The sequence below is a fragment of the Microcaecilia unicolor genome, chromosome 3 (genome assembly GCF_901765095.1).
Source record: "Microcaecilia unicolor chromosome 3, aMicUni1.1, whole genome shotgun sequence".
Classification (NCBI taxonomy): domain Eukaryota; kingdom Metazoa; phylum Chordata; class Amphibia; order Gymnophiona; family Siphonopidae; genus Microcaecilia; species Microcaecilia unicolor.
The window spans coordinates 530,954,575-530,977,574 of NC_044033.1; the positions used below are offsets into that span (position 1 = coordinate 530,954,575).

At 44.2% G+C, this 23,000-nt stretch overlaps 1 protein-coding gene across 1 annotated transcript in view; it reads right to left on the bottom strand.

The window, feature by feature from the left end:
• Nucleotides 1-13,422: 13,422 nt before the first annotated feature.
• REV3L (REV3 like, DNA directed polymerase zeta catalytic subunit) overlaps nucleotides 13,423-23,000 on the bottom strand; it is a 567,479-nt gene continuing 557,901 nt past the window's right edge. The window contains exons 31-32 of the mRNA XM_030199216.1: nucleotides 15,801-16,010; nucleotides 13,423-14,507 (exon numbers count right to left, since the gene is read on the bottom strand). Coding sequence (XP_030055076.1) covers nucleotides 14,367-14,507; nucleotides 15,801-16,010 — 351 coding nt within the window. The 3' untranslated portion in view covers nucleotides 13,423-14,366. The remainder of the gene's footprint in view (nucleotides 14,508-15,800; nucleotides 16,011-23,000) is intronic.

Here is a 23,000-nt window from a genome sequence, read left to right on the forward strand (position 1 = left end):
TGATCTATCCACAACTTTCTGCATTGGCCTCTCAGTGTGTGCAGACCAGTAAGAGATCAGGTAGCAGAGTGAGGAAAAGTGAACCACCTCCTCTTGTAAAGAAGTTTCATCCATACTCCTCTTGGATTGTGATGTAGCAGTATTTTTGAAGCTACTGCTAATTAGGAGTGTGTGGGAGGGGGTTCAGTTACTGCCTGTCTTAATTATTTATTGTGATTTAGTTCTTAGTGCAGGCCATATGCTTCCTTCCCAGATTGTGTGCTGCAGGTGGAAGGAGAGATTGGATGGTTTGTATAATTTATGCATTTCAGGTCTCTTAAGTTTTCAAACCTTAAGAACTGATGTGAAAGAACACAATTTGAAATGCTGTATAACAAGTTGTTCATGTAAAGTGTCCATCAGTGTATCTCGTTAAGCTGACTTTTTGGATCCTTTCAGAAGCATTCAGAAAAAGCTATCATTCTGGACCTGCCTCTCCCCACTCCCCCCCCCCCCCCCCCCAATATGTTTAAAAGTTGTAATACTAAATCTTACCAGATAATGTGAATCAGCAGAAGAAAGGAGGTATTGATGCCCTTGTACAATTCATTACTGATGACCCACTTGTTATATTGTGTTCAGTTTTGGAGGCCAGATCTTGCTAAGGACATTAAAAGAATTGAAGTGGTTCAGAGAAAAGTGACAAAAATGGTATTGGGTTTGTGTCACAAGATCGTTTTGTGAGATGTGATGACCTAAACATGTATACCCTGGAGGAAAGGAGAGACGGGGGTGATATGATGCAAATTACAAACAAAGCTTTTCCAGAGACGGAAAGGTGGTAGAACTAGAGGATATGAATTGAGGTTGCAGGTGGGCCAACACTGGGATAACATCAGAAAGAACTTTTTCACAGAGCGGGTGATAGACACATGGAATGCCCAGGTGGTAGAGATGAAAACAGTAACGGAATTCAAATATGTATGGGATAAACACAAAGGATTCCTGTATGGAAAGCCTGGAACCAAACAAGCTTAGCAGTGATCAGATGGCAACACCAGTAATTGAGAAGCAAAGCCAGTGCTGGGCAGACTTCTACAGTTTTGTGCCCTGATCATTTCTGGATGGATTTGAGTGGGATGCAGTGGTTTGAGGGGATGGGGGTGGGGAGGTGAACGGTGCTGGGTAGGCTTCTACGATGTGCTCTGGAAGTGGTGGGAACAGAGCAGGATAAAGTATGAGTTTATCTTGTTGGACAGACTGGATAGACCATCCAGGTCTTTATCTGCTATCATCTACTATGTTGTATACTAATTTTACAGTTTAAAATTCAGTAAAGTGCTTCCTCCCTCCCCTCGCTGTGGTTTATTTGTGACGTTCCTGACAAAGGCTCATCTTGTGTGGACTCCAGCTTCAAATTGAGAATTGCTGTTTTAGGGTTGACAGCTCATGAAAATTTGTAGTGAGAGTCTGCCAGCTTTCTGCTACCATCATAACTTATTTATTTATTAACTGTTTTTGTTCTGTGCACCGCAGGACTGCTGTGTTGAGAATCAATCTATTACACATATTCAGAGCTGTCTTACAATATCTGCTTGTTATACTACTATCATGTCTTATCATTATCATGTTGCCCAAGATCCTTCTGTAACACTAAATGTCTATTTTCTAATATATTTCCTCTATTCATGATAATTGTAAGCCACATTGAGCTTGCAAAGAGGTGGGAAACAAATGCAATAAATAAATAAATTACACACCAAGACAGAATGCAGCGTCAGAAGAGCTTGAGTAAAAACTATTTTTACTTGAGTTGGCAACCCCAGGAAGTGGGTGTCATTTTTAAAAAATTGATTAAGAAATGACCAGGACTAAAGAGATATGAATGGTATTTGTCTGAATTAGGTCGTTTTACAGTGTGCTTGTTTCTGCTAAGGGCAGTATCTCTAGCCAGATGGTTATTACAATCATTCAGAACTTCCATGTGCCTTTTTCCTTCCACTTGATCTAATGTTAATATAAGACAATTTGTACAAATGTTTTAATTATAATTAAAAGAAAGCACTACAGCACTGGACCTATGTTAAATATTGTATCTCCATTGGTATTTTTGGGATTGCGGCCTGCTGCTTGTCTTTTTATAAAAGTGATTTCCTAAACTGTGAATGTTTCTGTAATAAAATCTGGATTTTCTTTATGAAGCCATCATGAAGTCTTTTCTTCTTCTTTTTTATATAAGATATTTGAAAAAAACATTTTCTTTTGAAAACTAGCCAATCACCAAAGCACTTCTACTTATAAGGTAACACTGAACATGAAGGGCTAGAAAATTCAGACCCTGGCAATTAAGCTGGACCGAGCAAGCTGTAGCAGGGTCCAGGAGGGAGACTGAAGGGACAGGGAGATGCTGAGAGGCAGGTCAAAGGAAGCTTGGCAGGGAGAGAGAGAGAGTAAGCAAAAAAACAAACAAACAAATGAAAAGCAGCAAAGAAAGGACAGCAGGTAAAAAGAAAAAAAAAAACCCTAAAACCTTTGGCTAATGCCTGTTTCCTAAAGAAAATAATATCACAAGTGCCATGTAGTGATAAATTCTGAAAAATAAAGTAAATTTTCTTATCAATACATTAATTTAAGAAAAGGCTAAAAACACATCTGTGCACGAGAAAAAAAAAAGGGTGAAGAATCTGTATAGCACTCTGTTGTCTGTGTCTATCTATAATTTTGTATTGTGTATGATTTTGGTACCTGCTTAGTTAAACTGGCTATATAAGAAAAAAAAACTTTTTTTTATTGTACAGGATACATCTAATCTGCAACTTAACTTACATGCAAATCCCCATAATAGCAAATGATATTAAAGTGTTAAATGCAGGAATCTGAGCTGAAATCTCTGCCGTTGGAAGAGAGCTAATCAACTTTGGAAAATACAGCTCAGATGTTTTCCTTTTTCTATAAAGTGAAGTTACTCACTTGTAGCAGGTGTTCTCTGAGGACAGTAAGACAAATTGAATTATATTAAGCCATTTCTATTCCACTTTTAACCTAACAGTGCAAAGTGGATTACAAAGTTTAAAAAGAACAACCCCAAATGGGTTAATAAAATGGGTAAACAATGCACTATCTAAACATATCTATTTAAATTACCAACGAATTAAAATCACTGAAATGAAAACATATTTACGGAAAAGACTATAAGGCATAATAAAACGAATCTCAACAGGTTCCTACTAAAGAGTTAGCGTTCCAGAAATATAGAAAATCTCAAGAGGAGGAACATGGGGAGGAATACCGGATGAAACTGAAAGAAGCCAAGAGAGAGGTATGTCTGGCGAAGGCACAAGCAGAAGAACAAATGGCTAGAAATGTAAGGAGGGGCGACAAAAATTTCTTCAGGTATATTAGTGAAAGGAGAATGACTAAAAAGGGAATTGTGAGACTAAAAGATACAGCGAACCGCTATGTAGATAATGATGAAGAAAAAGCCAATTTGCTACATAGATACTTTTGTTCTGTTTTCACTGAAGAAAATCCTGGAGAAGGACCGCGAGGGACTGGCAAATGTACACCTGAGAATGGAATGGATAGAGCACCGTTCACAGAAGAGAGGGTGTATCAACAACTTGGAAAGCTAAAGGTGGACAAAGCCATGGGACCGGACGGGATCCACCCCAGAATATTGAGGAAGCTCAGAGAGGTTCTGGCGGGTCCTCTTAAAGATTTGTTTAATAAATCCTTGGAGACGGGAGAGGTTCCGAGGGATTGGAGAACGGTGGAGGTGGCCAGTTTCCAGTCGCGTGGTTCTTCGCCGATGGAGGATCTCGTCCTGACGCTTCAGGTGGTTGGCGGGTCAGTGCTTGAAGTGTGTCTGCTGCCGCAACGACCTCGTGTGGGTCCCTGTAGTAGGAGGCTTGGTTATTTCTTGCTGCACGGGTCTTTCACGGCGGCTCGGTGTCTGATCGGTCTTGGCCTCAGTCCGGGTGGCTAGTTTCAGGATATAGAGTTCGGGCTCGGAACACTCTCCTTACAGCTTACCCAGCAATATCTTTTGTCGGGTCACTCGATTCTTCTTGCGCCTCCGGTTCACCTGGCACCCCGGCTTGTGTGGTGAGTGGGTGGAGAGCCGCGGTCGCTTCCGAAGTGAGGCCTGACCGCCCTCTCCACTCAGGGTGATAGTGCGGTCGGTCAGCGTCCTATCGGGGCACTATTCAAGGCTCCACTCGTTTTGGGTGGGCGTCCGGGTGTGCGCGGGGTCGAGATCTGAGTGATCAGCAAGGGGAAGGGACTGCGGTGGAGGGAGTCTGTAGTATGTGCCTGTGGCGGCCTGTGTGTGGCGGTGCCCTCCTTATGCTGGACCGATCGTCGGGTGGTCCCGTTCCCAGCCAAGTTTCGGTCGGGTCCCTGGAGCAGCAGCAGCTCCATGACCCTCTAGAGGACCGCTGCAGGTTCCTTGCCTCTCCTCTTGCTCCAATCGCCGTTGCTAATTGGCGCCGTTTGCCCCTCTTCTCCCGGTTCTTTGCGATTCGTGCGATCTGACCTGTGTTCTTTTATCCGGCCCGCGAACCCATCACGTGGATGACCACGAGGTCGGTCACTCTTCCCGACGGGATCGTCTATCAGGGCCGCAGTGACCGCTTCGCTGGTCCGTCTGGGGTTCGATTGGGTCGGGCACCCGTTCCTAGCTGATTTTGTAGCTGATTACAGCCAATTTTGCTATTAATTCCAGCTAGTTTCTGGCCAGGGTCTCTGGAGCCAACTGCTCCGTGACCTCTAGATAGCGGTCATGTTAGCTCAAAAAAAAAAAATGAACCACCCATTCCAAAAGGTCCTATACAATTATGATCATTGCAAAAATATATGCATAAGCATAAAATATGAAAAGTAAAATATACCTAGCCAAAAGGCATTAAACTGGAGATATTGTTGGTTAAAAACTTATCAAAAAGAAATGTTTCCCCCCCCCCACCCCCCCCCCCCCCCCCCCCCCAGAAAACAATGTATTCTGGTTTAATCTCCAGAATTCCAAAAGTTACAGCTTGGAAGGGAAAAGAACCATTTAAATGTTTTTTTTTCTTTCAAGAAGGACACCTTTTGTCAAAGGAAAATTTAACAAACAATGATCTCTAGCTGAAAATCTGACTGGCTGGGGTTCCCCAAGGGCAGGTTTAGGAATAGCTGTAATGGTAAGCGCTAATTGCACTGAGGTGAACCCTTACAGAACTGGTCTTTAAACTAGACTTAGAGAGGTATAGAAGGTACTCAAGCAGTTTTTATGCATGGCACAAGAAAGGATCTAGGGCCTTTCCAAGTTTATTTTAATATTTGCTATACCGCTCATTGACCAAGGTTGTCTGGGCAGTTTACAACACTAAAAGTAAACATGAGATGTGAAGGAGAAAAGAGATAAAAGGCAAGTGGGAACTACAATGTATGATAGGACAGAGAGATATGAAAGAAATAGTAAGTAACTGATTTGCTGTCCATTATGTCCCGCAAGCCCCCCCCTCCCCTCAGAAAGGGGCTAGGTATCAGCTATATGCATCCTCAAATAGAAAAGTTTTAAGTTTGGATTTAAATTTAGCCAATGTAGTTTGTGATCATAGTTGGACGGGAAGGGCATTCCAAGGGATGGGCCGGTGATGGAAAAAATAGAACATTGGGTAGTGTCATATCTGATTTGTTTGAAGGTTGGGACAAGAAGGCTTTGTTGGAAGGACCGAAGAACCTGGAAAGGGCAGTAGGTTATCAGTAATCATGAGAAAAAAAGTAGGAAGGCTCCGGTCTAAACTTATAGGTGACCCTGTGTAAGAGGGGTAGCCAGTGTGTAGCTCTCAGGAAGGGTGTGATGTGATCACATTTTTTGGAGCCTGGGATTAACCTGATGGCAGTATTTTGAGCTAGTTGTAAGCGGTGTAAATCCTTTTGTCTAAGACCTTTGTACAGAGAATTGCAGTAGTCTGGGTAAACACAAAAGAGTGTACCAGGATCATAAGGGTAGATTGCTGGAGCAGTGATCTGATAGATCTAATCAAATATACCTTGTAAAAGCAGCACTGCACAAGTGAGGTAATCTGCGGACTAAAAGTAAGTGAGTAGTCTATAGTGACACTGAGGATTTTCAAAGATCATACTAGAGGAAATGTAAAGCCACATTGGCGGAGAGGAGAGCTTTAGATTTATCTGGGTTTAGTTTTAAACTGCATTTAGTTAGGCAGGTAGTTACATGTGAGAGATTGCAATTTAGAAGAATAAGGTCTCGGGGATTGGAAGGGTCAAAGGGGAACAGAATTTGAATTCCATCCATGTATACATATGAAGTCAGACCAACGGACTGAATCAGTGTAAGGAGGGGAGCCATGAAGACATTGAAGAGTGTGGGGGATAAGATAGAGCCAAGAGAGACTCCACAAGCAGGTGTGAAAGGGTCTGAAAAAGCATTTTCGTGGTTTACTATATATTCTCTCGAGGTAAGCTAGAAGTGGAACAGATCTAGCACAATTCCTGAGATTCCTGTGTTGTAGTAGGATAGAATGATCTTCCTGATCGAAAGCTCCTGAAAGGTCTAAAAAAAGGAGAAGTACTGATTTAGATTGATCTGTGTGATAATGAATGAGAAAAGACACCCCCAAAGTACTAATACTGAAACTCATACCAGAAAACTGTTGCTACTAAGGGAATCCATTATCAGAGGCATTAACTTTGAAACACAATTCAAGGGGCCAAAGTGAAATGTCTTCCAGGCTCCTCAGCTACCAGGAGTACCAGGCAAATAATGACTATAATCAGATAACGTGTTAATAAACATGTGGATAATGGTGAGCAAGTTGATGAAGTGTATCTAGATTTTCAGGAAGCTTCTGACAAAGTTCCTCATGAGAGACTCCTGAGAAAATTAAAAAGTTATAGGATAGGAGAAAATGTCCTGTGAATTAGGAATTGGTTATTGGACAGAAAACAAGAGGGTAGAGCTAAATGGCCACTTTTCCCAATGGAGGAGGGTGAATAGTAGAGCGCCACAGGGATCTGTATTGCAACTAGTACTATTTAACATTTTTATAAATGATATATACATAGAGGGGCATAATCGAACGAAAACGTCTATCTCCATGGGCGTTTATCTCCGAGAACGAGTCCGTGAAGGGGCGGACCGAACCGTATTTTCGCAAAAAAAAATAGACGTCCATGTTTTATTCGACAATGTGTGAGCTGGGCGTTTTTGTTTTTCAGTGATAATGGAAAATGAAGGCGCCCAGCTCAAAAACGAATAAATCCAAGGCATTTGTTCGTGGGAGGGGCCAGGATTCGTAGTGCACTGGTCCCCCTCACATGCCAGGACACCAACCGGGAACCCTAGGGGGCACTTTTACAAAAACACAAAAAAAAGGTAAAAGAGCTCCCAGGTGCATAGCACCCTTCCCTTGTGTGTTGAGCCCCCCCAAATCCCCCTCAAAACCCACTGCCCACAAGTCTACACCATTACTATAGCCATAAGGGGTGAAGGGGGCACCTACATGTGGGTACAGTGGGTTTGGGGGGTTTGGATGACTAAGCATTAAGCAGCACAATTATAACAGGTAGGGGGGGATGGGCCTGGGTCCACCTGCCTGAAGTCCACTGCACCCCCTAACAACTGCTCAAGGGACCTGCATACTGCTGCCAGGGAGGTGGGTATGACATTTGAGGGTGAAAATAAAAAGTTGTGAAACATCATTTTTTGTGGTTGGAGGGGGTTAGTGACCACTGGGGGAGTCAGGGGAGGTCATCCCTGATTCCCTCTGGGGGTAATCTGGTCATTTAGGGTACTTTTTGGGGCCTTATTCGTGAAAAAACAGGGTCCAGGAAAAGTGCCCTAAATTCTAGCTACAAACGCATACTTTTGTTCCATTATCGGCGAAAGGCGCCCATCTCTCTTCAGCCGATAACCACGCCCCAGGTCCGCCTTCGCCACACCTCTGAACGCCCCCATCAACTTTGTCTGCATCCGCGACGGAGTGCAGTTGAAAACGTCCAAAATCGGCTTTGGCTTATACAGATATATTCGTTTTTGTGAGATAAACGTCTATCTCCCGATTTGGGTCGCAATATAGGCGTTTTTCTCTTTCAATTATAAGCTGGATAGTAACATAGTAGATGACAGCAGAAAAAGACCTGCATGCTCCATCCAGTCTGCCCAACAAGATAAACTCATATGTGCTACTTTATGTATATACCTGACTTTGATTTGTATCTGCCATTTACAGGGCACAGACCGTAGAAGTCTGCCCAGCACTAGCCCCGTCTCCCAACCACTAGCCTTGCCTCCCACCACCGGCTCTGCCACCTAATCTCTGCATTGCCACATCTCTTCCCCATCATATTATGCATTGTTCTGTCTTTCCCCACCTCCATGTTCTACATTGCCCCATCTCTTCCCCTTCCCATGATCTGCACTGCTCCATCCCTCCACACCCTCCTTATCCTGTATTGCCCCATCTTTTCCTCTCCTCAAAGTCTGCACTGCTTTGTCTCTCCCCACCCCCCATATCCTGAATTGCCCCATCTCTTCCCACCTCTCCTATATTGTCCCATCTTGTCCCCCTCCTGGTAGCTCACTCATTTTATGTGGCCTCAAGCTCTTGCTCTGGTCCGCTGCTTCTGTCTTCACTGTGGATCTGGTAGAAACTGCAAGCAAAAGGCAGGCACAGGGATATTTCCCTCTGCATGCTGCCGCTGGCTTTGCTGGACCCAGAAACAGGAAGTTACATCATGTATCCCTGTTCAAGTCTGTCTCCAAATGCTTTATGATAAAGACTACAGACCATTTTAGTAGCCGCCTTGTGGACCAACCCCACCATATGTGTATCTTTTTGAGGGTCAGTCTCCAGAACATTATACACTTCTCTTTTTCCTGCTGGCCATTGCTTTCCCTATGCACCAAGCATCCTGGCTTTTTTTTCTACTTGTTTGGCCACCTTATGATCATCAGATATGATTATCCCCCAAGTCCCATTCCTTGTTTTTATTTTATTCTTTCCTATTATTGGCTTGACACTTATTTTTTATACATTATTTTATATTGTAAACTGCCCAGAAGGTTGTCCCTATGGATGATATATCAAATTTTAAATAAAACATGGAAACATTGTTGCAAGTATTTAGAGAATATTTTTCAGAAGTTTATAGGGCAGAACCCGAGATAGAGGTCTCAGCAATTAAAGATTATCTGGAGGACTCTGGAATCCCATGCTTAACACGGGAAATGGTAGAGCAACTTAATGCCCCTTTGACAGCTCAAGAGATACAAAATGTAATAAGATCTCTTCCAGGGGGCACAAGCCCAGGAGGAGACGGGTTCTCCACAGAATATTATAAGTTAATTTCGCATAGAGTTAGTGTCCCTCTGGTAAAATATTTTGAAGAGGTAGTAGAGAAAGGGCGATTTCCTGCAGGGGTGAATGAAGCGCTTATCACATTAATACCAAAGCCGGGGAAAAACCCTGAAACGTTGGAGGCATACAGGCCAATCTCCCTCATTAATGTAGATCTAAAAATCCTGGCCAGAGCCTTAGCCGACCGACTGGCAAAGTATCTCCCTCAGGTAGTGGGACCGCATCAAGTGGGATTCGTGCGGGGGCGGCACCCAGGCCTCAATGTTAGACGCGCATTATTGGCCATGGCCCATAGTCGTGCGGAGAAGGATCCTTTATTGTTGGTTAGCCTTGACGCTGAGAAAGCGTTTGATAAAGTACGATGGGGATACCTTTTTGAAGTATTGAAGCATATAGGGATAGGAGGTTGGTATCTTCACGCAGTATCGACCTTATATACAGGACCTCTTGCCCGCATTATAGTGAATAGGGTGACCTCTCAAGTCTTTCAAGTACAGAGGGGTACACAGCAGGGGTTTCCTCTATCACCACTACTTTTCTTACTATATATAGAACCCTTCCTCCGTACAGTGGAAAACAATGCGGAAATCATGGGAGTACAACTCCCGGGATTGCCAATCAAAGTATTAGCATATGCAGACAATATTCTTCTTACATTAATGCAGCCGCAGAGCTCACTCCACAATCTGTTGGAAATGGTGGATGAGTTTCGCTACCACTCGGGGTTTTCCCTAAATAAACAAAAGTCAGTTGCTTTGCCAAGCACGCCGGACATACAGCTTCGTTGGGTGGGCCCCTTCCCTTTGCAGTGGAGAGAAGGCAAAATAAAGTACTTGGGAATTTACATAACAACACAATTAGAACAAATACATAAAGAGAATCTGAAACCACTCTGGGAATCTACTAAGGAGGCCTTGCAAATGTGGCAAAAGCTACCTCTATCTCTGTGGGGGAGGGTGGCATTATATAATATGATAATAGTCCCAAAGTGGACGTATGTCACCCAAGTGATGTCGCTACTACTAACCCACAGAGAAGAATTAGACCTATATGGGTTGTTAAAGCGATTTTTATGGAATGGGAAAAGAGCACGAGTCTCATTGAAACAAACTTATCTGCCACGTGGCAACGGAGGGTTGGGCGCTCTGAGTGTTAAATGGCTGTCTGTGGCGGGATGCATGAGACACATAGCGGACTGGTTGAGAGGAACAGGACACTTTACCTATCCGGAAGCGGAGTGTAGACTGCTGGGAAACACACATTTCAGCTATTGGTTGCATGCGGGGCCGGGAAAGGTGAAGACTCCCAAACATCTCTGTTTTCTATATACACCACTAAGGAAAACTTGGAAGTGGATTTGTAGATTATACGGGCTGGATGCTCGGACATCACCATACCTGCCGCTTGGAGGAAATACTGATTTCCCAGTGGGCAGCTCTTCCCGCACATTTAGAGAGTGGAGAGAGGTGGGGGTATTCTTTCTCTATCAGGTCTTACAGAGGGATGGTGCACTGAGGTCTGGGGAGGAATTGCGGAGGAGCCTGGGGTTAGACCTTGGAGATTTTCTAGCTTATGCACAATTGCAACATTATGTAAAGTTGCTCCCCAGGTCTGCATTGCAATATTCAGTACGGGCACAGCTCATGGAAATTTTTGACATAGAGGCTCGACGAGCTGTTCCATTAAAATACCATCATGCACAAATCCGAACAGCCATGCCATTAGCACAGTACCAACACTTGACAAATGCATGGGCCGGAGAATTGAAGTCTCGGATTGGGCCTGACACTCTGCAGGCCTGCCTGCAGACGTGCTATAAAGAATTTAAGAATGCGGATATACAAGAAACCCAATATAAATTCTTAATGCGTCTATTTATCTCCCCGCATAGAGCGTATAGAGCGACATTGAGGCCCTTGGATGACTGCCCAAAATGTAAAGGAAGAGGAGCGCACTTAGGCCATATGTTCTGGCATTGTCCATTGATATTGGGTTTCTGGTCTATGATATGTAGACAAGTTTCTAAGATGTGGCAGATACAATGGGTGAAACGCCCAGGACTGTTGTTTGATGAGTTCACAAATCGTGGATCAACCAGGGTGGGCCTGCGTCACTTCCAGAGAAGAACGGTGATGATGGGAAAAAAAAACAATACTTAAGCTATGGCTACAGGACAATGGCCCCACAATCCAACTTTGGCGAGCATATATGATATCACTATGTGCCTTGGAACGAAGAGATGTGCGTGACTTGGCCTCTAAGCAGGGGGAGAGATATTTACAATGTTGGATGCCGTTTTTAGACACTCTGACACCGCAAGCACGCAGTAGAGTTCTAAATGGTTAAATAAAAATCTGATCGAATAGAGGCCTGGTGAAGAAGGGGGGGGGGGGGGAGGGGGGGAGGGAGTGAGAGGGAGGGAGGGAAAAAAGAGAAAAAAATTTTCGATGACAAGCTGATGTTGTACAAGACCAAGCATGTAGAATTGTCTGTTTGAATGTTTATGTCATCAATAAAAATACATTAAAAAAAAAAAAACATGGAAACATTTTTTATGCACATAAGTATTTTACTCCTTAAACTGTACTCCCTCGAGTGTTTGCAGTTCAAACGTATGACTCTGCATTTTTTTTAGCATTAAATCTAGACCATTCTTCAAGCTTTGCTAGATTCTACCTCGTGTTATTGATACCATAAGGGGTGTCTAGCCTATTGCAGATTTTGGTATCCTCGGCAAAGCAGCAAACCTTCCAGACAGCCCTTCTGCAACATGGCTTTACAAAAATTTTTTAAAGGAACTGGACTGAGGACCGATACTTGCGGCACACCATTGATAACATTCTTTTCCTCAGAGAGAACTTCATTTAAACATAGTAAACATAGTAGATGACGGCAGAAAAAGACCTGCACGGTCCATCCAGTCTGCCCAAGAAGATAAATTCATATGTGCTACTTTTTTATTTGTACTGTCCTCTTCAGGGCACAGACCGTATAAGTCTGCCCAGCACTATCCCCGCCTCCCAACCACCAGCTCTGCCAGTACCCTTTGTCACTTAGCACTCAACCAGTTCCTAACCCAGTCAGTCATTTTACAGTCCATTCCGAGAGCAATCAGTTTATTTATAGTAGAAGTCCTCTATGTGGAACTGTGTCAAAAGCTTAGCTAAAATCTATGTCCGCCACCCTCTCAGAGATATATAAACTTTACAAAACTGTATTTTTCAGGAACAGACTTATTTAAGGAAATATTTTCTGGAAACAATACAGCATTCACATGAGAACTTTCCCATCTCTGCTAACACACTTTATTTGACCAAGAAAAGTTAGCTGGTTCTGATAAACCTCTCGAACCTATCTTTGTGACTGTTCTGAACATGATTAGGTTGCGATTTGTAGTAATAGTAGAAGGTTCTTCTTGGGATAAAGCGATCAGAAACGGGCACTGGAACCAAATAAATCTTACGTTCTTAAAAAATAGAAAGATATTCTGTTTTGGGGGCAAAGAGTCAAGGCATGTCCTCAAAGCTGTACAAGCATCAGAAGCAGCTGTCTCACAGTACTATGAAGTCTTTACACAGTATTCATGAAAATGCAAAAGACAATCTCATCCACAGTCCCTGGGGCAGTGGAATACCTTTTTGGTTGAAGGGGTGAAACAAACCAAACCAATCTGCCGTAGCCTCTCTAGTTGCTGATGCTATGTTGGGCCAAAATATTGGTGAAGCCATGAGCCCCATGGCCCACCCGATTCCTCCTCTTATGGGCTTCTTTACATGCCTTTCTGTTACTCAGCTGTCTAAATATCCATTGCCAGACACCTGTTGCTTTAACAATCACTTTTCTGAAGTGCTTAAATATGTACACATTACACTAAGTTAAATACATGAGGATTTCATGTTGAGTTTGTATTTCTTTTTCCCTCTACTGCAGGGCAACAGCCTGACGTTTGCACGTGAGCTGAAAAATAATTTATCAGGCAAATTAACAAAACATTTTTAAAAAGCAAATGTTCATTTTGTTAGTTTACAAGATTTGAACTGCTCTTGTTTCTAACTAAAAAAAACAACAACAAACTGAATAATTCATTCAATTTTAATTTGGTTTCCATTATTCTTTCAAACAAAATGATTTCCAGTTTAGAAAATAATACACAGACCACATAATTCTTTTCTCATTTTATACAGTTTTACAAATGATCTTAAACACACATTGTGTCCGATAGTGATGGCAAATCAGATTTGAATGTATATAAGAAAAGAAATATCTATACAAAACAAGCATAAAATGGACTCAATTCTTATAAAGTATTGCAACAGTGCCCCAGTTTTATAACAAAAAGGTATGTGCACATGGCCTCAACGCCCCATTAATAGGTAAAGCAAACGTTTTAGAAATGTATATTTAAAAATGCTACATAGTGCTATCAACTGCACAGTCTGATCAGTACAATGTAATGTTTACTCTGGGCCAAGCCAAACTTAGATGAAAAAGAACTAATTTCAAATTTATTTTTATAAAAGTCATTGCACATAGTTTTACTCAGTTGATTTAAAAGTAAAAAAGTGTATTTACAAAATATTTTATAAAGTAGACAGTTAAATACAGCGATAAGAACCACATGGTTGGGATACTGACAGTTCCAAGATAGACATACACAATGATTTTTATATTGGCCAGGGATCCTGGGTGTCTCTTACAGAACCCAAGGTGTAAACATTAATTCTACACACAGGAGTGAATTTACAAGATGGTACAACATCTGTATTCTAAAGCAAGGTTGGCTAAAGGCAAAAGAAAACAGACTTTTCACAAGAAAGGACGGTAGAGATTCACAGGCTAACAAGTTCTGTTCTCAGTAACTTGGCATAAATGCTTTGTATTGTTAGGGCAGTAAACATTTAAAAATTCCAAAACGCAGAACCAAGTAGAAACAGCACCATGCACAATAGTTTTAGTGTGATAAAAGAATACCCTCCCCCCCTCCAACAAAAAATAGCACCTGTTATCTGTCACTGTAATAATTTAAAACTGCTCTAAGAGCTGGCGGAGATAGGGCGTCTTCCACAGATCTCGATGAACTCTGGACAGCTTGAAGAGCACTGGACAGTTGAGAGAGACACAGTGGATCTGCTGATCATAGCACCCTGTACAGCTCCTGCAGATCTAAAGAGGAACAAAGATTGGGTGAACACTGAATGTGCAGTTAAGCCTCAGGGATCTGTGGAGAGAAACTTGCGTGGGTGACATTTGCCTCCAGAGATTGCCCAGAGTTGTTTTGGCTTCATTTATTTTAGCTTTTAGAATTAGCTCATACCGTTTCATTGGTATTTTAAGTTGAACTGAATTCAGGAATTGTAGATACATTAAAGGTCTTCTTCCCCCTTCTCCCCAGTTAGACATTTATTTATTTAATACGGCAGTATATACATGAATATTTAAAAAAAAAACCCAAGATACTAACATCCGACAAGACAAGGAAGGATTCCCTATGAGGAAAAGTATTATCCAAAAGAAGAGGGAGTGGATGTAGGACAATAAATCCAGGCAAACTCCAGAGGTAGATCGATAAAACTTTATTGCCAAAGACCAGATACAGTGGGCTCGACGCGGTCCTGCGTTTCGGCAGTAGTATGCCTGTTTCAGGAGCAAGAGTATCTGTACTGACTGTAAACGTATTTCTGCTGAAGGATTGTGGCTTGAAATGCGCAGTACTTTGGAGTTGTTTGCAACTCTGAATTGTCTTTTGGCAATAGTGACTCTGAGCCACAGTCCTTCAGCAGAAATATGTTTACAGTCGGTACAGACACTTTGCTCCTGAAGCAGGCATACTACTGCCGAAACGCAGGACTACGTCGAGCCCACTGTATCTGGTCTTTGGCAATAAAGTTTTTATCGATCTACCTCTGGAGTTTTGCCTGGATTGGTTGTCCTACGTCCTTTCCCTACTCCTTCAGACAATGCACAACAAGATATGCATAATCCGTTTATTAGATGAGTAAAGCACACCTTATCTGTTCAATCAACAGATCAGATTAAACATTTCTGATGGAAAAAGAGAAAGGTAGTGTTTCATAAATTGTTTTCGTTGTTCTTCTATTTTCCAAACAGGGTTTTCCTTTTGGAGTACAAATAATATCATTTGTCTGGTGGGATTTTTTTTATTATTTATCTCTTTTTTTTCTAATGTGGAGCACTGATTGCGTTTAGTTCTCCATAATTTTCTTCTTGTATGTGTAAATTTATTTTCATTGACATGGTTTCCTTAAGTGTAGTCTTATAATGTTTCTATTGTAACATTTAAGATATACTAATAAAAAAACCCAAAAGATTACATTAGATAACTTTAAACTGCACGCACTGTAATATAAATCCAGCTAAGCTGCTGTGACAGAAGAAAAGGCAGGCCATATAAACTGAGCCAAAATCCAGACTCTCAGGGCTGAAAGGATCTCTTACCTTTCCCAGGTTGTCCTGCTGGCATTCCAGCTCACGGATTTCTTGGTTGAGGATTACTGCCACTTGCTGGGGCTGACTTCTGCATTTACTGCAGATGCCATGTTGAGTGAGTCCATCACACACAGGACAGTGCAGGGTTGTGAAATACTGAGAGATGGTGACTTTCCGAGCATCCTGCTCACTGTGGCTTACGGAACTCACTTTCTGCATCTACAAATAAGATCATATAGTGTGAACATTGCACAGACGAGCACGGCAGTCCAGCGGCGTACCTAGTGTATCTGACACCCGGGGCCGATCATTTTTAACACCTCCTCCTCTATATGAAAATATTATTTTTAGTAATAATCCACGAGTCACACAAGGGTGTACCTAGGAAAAGACAGCATCTTAAACACTGCAGTGAGCACTAGAACATCAATACACCTACTGTAAAACTAAACAAGCCAGATTAGGAAAGATGATCCTGTCAGCAGAAAGCCATGTCTTTTTCACACACACGGAACACAGATACACCGTCACCCAGTACAGAATAAGTAACCACAAACTAAAATTAAACTGAACCCCCAAGAGGCCAGATTCCGCATACGATGCAACACTGCAGAAAGAGTGATGCATGTCCCCTAGCACTGTAAAAAATATAAAGATAGCACATGTAAAGTTGAAAAAAAACTGACAAATACCAATCACCACTTTACAAATTAAAAAATAGAAAGTAAGATACCATTTTATTGGACTAATACATTTTTAAAATTAGCTTTCAGAAGCCAAAACCTCCTTCCTCAGGTCAGTACAGTATACTGCTCTTTCTCCAAAGACAAGCAGGCTGATATTCTCACAAGTGGGTGACGCCACGTCGGCCCCGGAGGATTTTAAAGCAAAATCTCAAAATCTCTTTACGGCGTTCCGTCGCGCGAGCGATCGTACTGCGCATGTGCGCACACCTCTTCCCGCTCGCCGTGCGGACACGCCCCTCAGTTTTTCTTTTTCCGGGTATCATCGGTACCATGGGTCCCGTCGGCACCGGGTATCATCGGTACCATGGGTGCCGTTGATGCCGAGTGTCATCGGTGCCATGGGTGCTGTCGGTACCGGGAATCATGGGCACCATCGGCACCAGGTATCATGGGCACCATCGACTATCGGTACCAGGTATCATCGCCCATCGGTACCGAGTATCATGACTGCCATCGGTACCATACTATCAGGTATCGTCGGTACCGTGGATACATGGGTATCAGGTATCATGGATGCCGTCGGCACATGAGTACCATCGATACCAGATATCATGACCAGGTACCATCGGTGCCATGGGTGCCATTGGTACCAGGTGTCATGAGCACCGTCGGTGCCATGTGTACCATCGGTACCGTCGGTGCTGTTGGTGCCGGATATCAGGGGTACCATTGGTACCACATGTCATGGTTACCATCGGTACCAGGTATCATGGGTACCATCGATACCGGATACCATGACTATCATCGGTACCAAGTACCATGGGTACCATTGGTACCGGGGTCCATCGGTACCATGTGTATCATCGGTACAGTCGGTGCCATGGTCTAGCAGTCTGGTTTCGATTCCCTTGCATTTCCAGACTTTGTCCTTGGCTTCGGGACCATGGGTACCGTTGGATGCCATGGGTGCTACCGCCTCCTGCGGCATCTGGCTTTTCACCTGGTCTCCTTCACCGATGCTGCCTCTGGTATGGGTGTTCGCACCCTACTGGGGCAACTTCTCGACCCATATTAGCCTCCATATCGGACGTGTTTGGATCTGAGCTGCTCTGTTTGAGTAGTTAGTTCAGTTCAATGATGGTCATCTGACATTACAGTGGAGATTGTGAATCCCAATGCCCAGATGCTAGAGGTCCTGGACTACTATCTTCACCTGAGTCTTCTGCACTCAGAACAGATAGGAGTTCTAAGAACTTACTTTGGCGCCCCCAGGGCCAGAGCATACATCCTTAGCCTCTTTTGGAGAATGGCGTACCAGGCTGGCATGATCGCATCCCAAATCAAGTCTTGTCAGATCTTTACGAGCATTCCCACCGGAATAGGCTAGACCTTTTCACCAAGTGGTCAGGTAGCACACGGTGTGTCGCAGGTTCCTGTCCAAGGGCATTTTCGACACTTGTACTGTAACACCTAGATTTCTGCTCTAGGTACAGTGACAGACTCTCATGACTGTGTGCCTCTCTCCTGGAGGAGGAGACTCAGCAGAAAACTATAGATATGCTGTACATACACTTCCTCATCTTGGAAGTTCTTTAGAGAGAGGAGTAGTTTTCCTTGTGCCTTAAGGGGTCGTACCTATACTCCTACTTCTCGACAGCCGGTTCGGGCTATGCCTCAGCACGCTCGTTCTAGTCAGCGGCGTGCACCTAATCAGGCCCCTGCAGCTATTCCCCAGGAAACAGAGGGGTTTTTGACTGGCTCCAATTCAGTATAGCCACTAAAAAAAAAAAAAAAAAAAAAAAAAAAATGTCCGTACCGGCCATTCTGCCTGTCGGGGGGGAAGTTTACATTTTCTCCACCAAAGGTGACTTCTTTATCCTCCAACCGGTGGGGTTTTTCAACTAGTCCGGTTAGGATACATTCTCAATCTGGAATCAAACCCTCCACATTGTTCATTGGAAGCTTAATCCTTTAGCTTCCATCAAAAGTGAGTACTTGCAGAGGAACTCTCTGCTTTTCTCAGCGCCAATGCAGTCGAGCCCGTTCCACCAGGGCAAGAAGGGTTGAGATTCTATTCCAGGTCTTTCTTTGTGGGTTGCGTCCCATCACAGACATAAGGGGCCTAAACAGATTTGGTTCAGGATGCTTTCCCTGGGCATCCTTCTTCCCATACTTCAGGAAAACGATTGGTTATGCTCTCTGGATTTACAGGATACTTATACTCTCTTTGCATCCAGAGTATGTTTTTTTCCTAGTGCCTGGCTGTTGTTGCAGCGTATCTTCATGGACTGGGAGTGCATGTGTTCCCTTAACACGATGATTGCCCGTCTCAACAGATTACAGCACAGTACATATTGAGACTTCTAGACACATGGCTTCCGCAGTTCATGTAACTCCCATGGCACTTTTGCACATGACATCCGCTCAGTGCATCCTAGCTTCCCAGTGGTATCAAGTTTAGGGTATCTAGAGGATGTAACCCGACTGTTCGCCAGTCTTCGGTATTCCCCTCAGAGGTGCTTAATTCTCTCTATTTTGATTCTGAGGCATCTTACTCAGTCAAAAGCTGCTGACGAAGGTTGCATCCCTCCTGGCTATCCAACCAAATTATTTTAATTCAACCAAACAATCGGGTTGTGATGTACTCGATAACAAAGGAGTACTGGATCTTGCCCTCTGAGTTAGGATGCCATGCAGATGTAGCGGTGGGCCCGCAATGCGGCATGTTTTCTCCAAGCCACTTATCTAATTGGCGTAAACAGCAGTCTGGCCGACAGGCTGAGCAGGATAATGCTACAGTTGAGCATGCCTATAGTTCGAAAGACCCCTCAGTGGATCTTTTTGCTACTTAGTCCAATCGCAAAGTCCCTCAGTTCTGTTCCAGGCTGCAGGTTCACGGCAGGCTACCATCGGATGCCTTTCTCCTTCTTTGGGAGACAGGTTTTCCGTATGCGTATCCTCCCATACATCTGGTGGAAAAGACTTTGCTGTTTCTCAAGCAAGATTGTGGAGCCATGATTCTGATTGCTCTTTTCTAGCTGCGTCAGATAGGATTCCCTCTTCTTCTGGAGTTGGAATGTTTTCCAGCTCTCATTACGCAGAACGAGGGGGCACTTCTACATCCCAACCTCAAATCTCTGGCTCACACGGTCTGGATGTTGAGAGTGGGGTTTCGTTGAGTTTTCCAGAGTGTCTCCCGACTCTTGCTTGCTTTCAGAAAAGATTTCACAAAGAGGTGTTATTCTTTTTCATGGAAGAGGTTTGCCGTCTAGTGTGACAGCAAGGCCCTAGATCCTGCATCTTGTCTTATACAGACCTTGCTTGAGTTCTTTCTACACCTGTCTGAGTCTGGTCTCAAGACCAACTCTGTCAGTATTCATCTTTGTGCAATAGAGCTTATCATCAACGTGTGAAAGGTCAGCCTTTAGCTGTCCACTTCACGAGAGGTTTATCTCTCCCCCAATATTGAGAGAATTCCTTGTATGTGTCTAGGGGAGATTATTTCTGTTGGGCTTACCACCCACAATAATTTTGACAGTTGGCTCTTATGCTTCGGTCAGAGTTCCTATCACTCCTTATCCAGTATCTTGGGGTCCCAATGTCGTTTTCATCCAGCTGCTGCAAGCTCAATTCGGGCCACTGGATTCCTGCCATCTGAAGTATTGGACCTGGAAGGTCGTTTTCCTTAGTGGCTGTTCCTTCAACTCGTAAGGTCGGTGAGCTTCGGTCTCTAGTAGCTCAAGCGCCTTACCTTACTTCTCATCTTAACAGAGTAGTTCTCTGCATGCAGACAAAGTTCTTACTGGCACTGGTATCAGAGTACCAGCTGATCCAGTCAGTTGTCTTACCAACATTCTTTCTCCCTCATCTTACAAGCCCTGGCGAAAGCAAGCTCCGCACTTTTTGCGTGGAGCAGACGAGCTCCCTCGGACGGTCCGCCCAGTTGTTTATTTCTTTTAATGCCAGTTGCTGTCGGAAACTGCATAATTTCTTCTTGGATAGCAGAGTGCATCTCCTTCATTTTTGTCCAAGCTGGACTGACTCTAGAAGGCCATGTCACGGCTCACAAAATTAGAGCCATGGCTAAGTCGGTGGCTCATCTAAGATCAGTCACTATTGAAGAGATCTGCAAAGCTGCGGTGTGGTCATCAGTCCACACATTTTCATCTTACTACTGCCTTCAGCAATAGCCGACTCGTCAGTCGGTTTGGGCAGTCAGGGCTGCAGAACTTCTTTGGGGTTTAGAATCCAACTCCAACCCTCCTAAGCCCATTTTTGTTCTGTTCCAGGCTACACTCATTTAGATATTTCTTCTTTTCAGGTCAATTTTATTCTGGCCTCGCCGTTGCGAGACTCAATTGACCACTGTTTGTTGTGTAAGCCTGGAAGCTAGGGATACCCCACTTGTGAGAATATCAGCCTGCTTGTCTTTGGAGAAAGAGTAGTTACTTACCTGTAACAGGTGTTCTCCGAAGACAGCAGGCTGCATATTCTCACAAACCCTCCCACCTTCCCCTTTTGGAGTTGTCTCCTCCATCTTTTGGATTTAACTGAGGGGCGTGTCCGCATGGCGAGCGGGAAGAGGTGCGCGCACATGCGCAGTACGATCGCTCGCGCGACGGAACGCCGTAAAGAGATTTTGAGATTTTGCTTTAAAATCCTCCGGGGCCGACGTGGCGTCACCCACTTGTGAGAATATGCAGCCTGCTGTCTTCGGAGAACACCTGTTACAGGTAAGTAACTACTCTTTCTCTGCTCCTTCCATCCACTGTCTGCCCCCTCTTTCTGCCATCCTGTCTGCCCTTCCCCCTTTCCATATGGTGTCTGCCAGCTTTCTCTGCTCCTTCCATCCACGATCTGCCTTTTCTTTCTCTTCTATCCAGCCTGTCTCTCCCTCTCTCCTGCCAGTATCTCTCCCTGTCTCCATCTTTATCTCTCCTCTCTCTGCTCCCCATCTATATCCATCTTCTGCTTATCTCTGTTCCCATGTTCAGCATCTGCCCTCTGTGTCCCTTTCCCTTCCCATGTTCCTCACCCTTCTTTTCTCCCTCTCTCCTGCACTCCCACCTCAGGGCCAGTATCTCTCCCCTGCTTCAAAGTACGGCATCTCATTCTCCCCCTCCCCAGATCCAGCTTTTCCCCAGTCTCATGTGTCCCGCCTTCCTCTCCCCTCCCCCTCTCATTTTCCCTCTGATCTGGCATCACTCTCACTCCTTTCTCCACCCCTCCTTTTTCCCATTCCCCTGTCATCGCTTTCCTTCCACTCTCCACTACCCTTTCCCCTTGAGTCTGGAATCCCTCTCTCCACCCCCTCTTCCCTTAGATCTGGCATCACATCCTCCTCTCTCCACCCCCCTTTCCCTTTGGTCTGGCTGGCATTGTTCTCCCTCCGTCCTCCCCCCCCCCCCCGACTAGTGCGGTATTTATTTTTTATTTATTTTTATTACATTTGTAACCCGCACTTTCCCACTCATGGCAGGCTCAATGCGGCTTACATATTATATACAGGTACTTATTTGTACCTGGGGCAATGGAGGGTTAAGTGACTTGCCCAGAGTCACAAGGAGCTGCCTGTGCCTGCAGTGGGAATCGAACCCAGTTCCCCAGGACCAAAGTCCACCACTCTAAGCACTAGGCCACTCCACCACTCTCCCCCTCCTCACTCCATGTCCACTCCGCTCCTACATGCCTCCAAGCCCATCAGCAGTGTCTCAGCGATGAAAGTGTTGCCTTCGGCCTGCCCGGAAGCCTCCTCTATACAGCTTCCCATGTAGGTGGGACACTGTACAGAGAATGCTTCCAGGGCTTACACTGCTGATGCTGCCGGAAGCCTTGAAGTTTAAAGACCAGCAGAGTGGGGCAGACGTGGAGCGAGAAGGGGGGAGAGCGATACCGCACTAGTTTGGGGGGGGGGGGGGGAGGAAGATGTCCATGGTAGCACCCCCTAACGACTTGCATCCAGGGCGGGTCGCCCCCACCGCCCTGCCCTCGGTACGCCACTGTGGCACTCATTGCTATTACCACTAGGAAAGGTTACTCGTATATTTAATTCCCCTCAGATACAGTATACAGGGCTGTATCCCAGCATTTTTTGCTAGTATAAATAACTTTCTAGCAGAAAGTTGCTCCTAATGCATGATCAGGACTGTGCACTCTGTCCATACCTGCACTCAGGAATGTATCAAGTGGACCCACTGTAGGGGGGCACAACGAAAGGAGAGGGATCAGCACAAATGGAAAACAGGTTAAGGAGATGCTATGTAGAGGAGAATAAGTAGACCTCAGGTAAGTATGAGAAGCTGCAGAGAGATGATGAGTAAGTAGTTAGTTACACAACATGCCAGGGTTAGAAATATGCCTTTTGTGTAGGTGTGTCACTTAAAGTTGGTCTCTTACCATTCCCTTCACATCACATTGTTGGCGATATCTGGAAAAACTGTTAATTTAATGTCTTCTTTTCCTATCAATTCACAAACCTCACAATATCCTAGGATGGAGGTTGGTGACATCATCTGGAATGAGG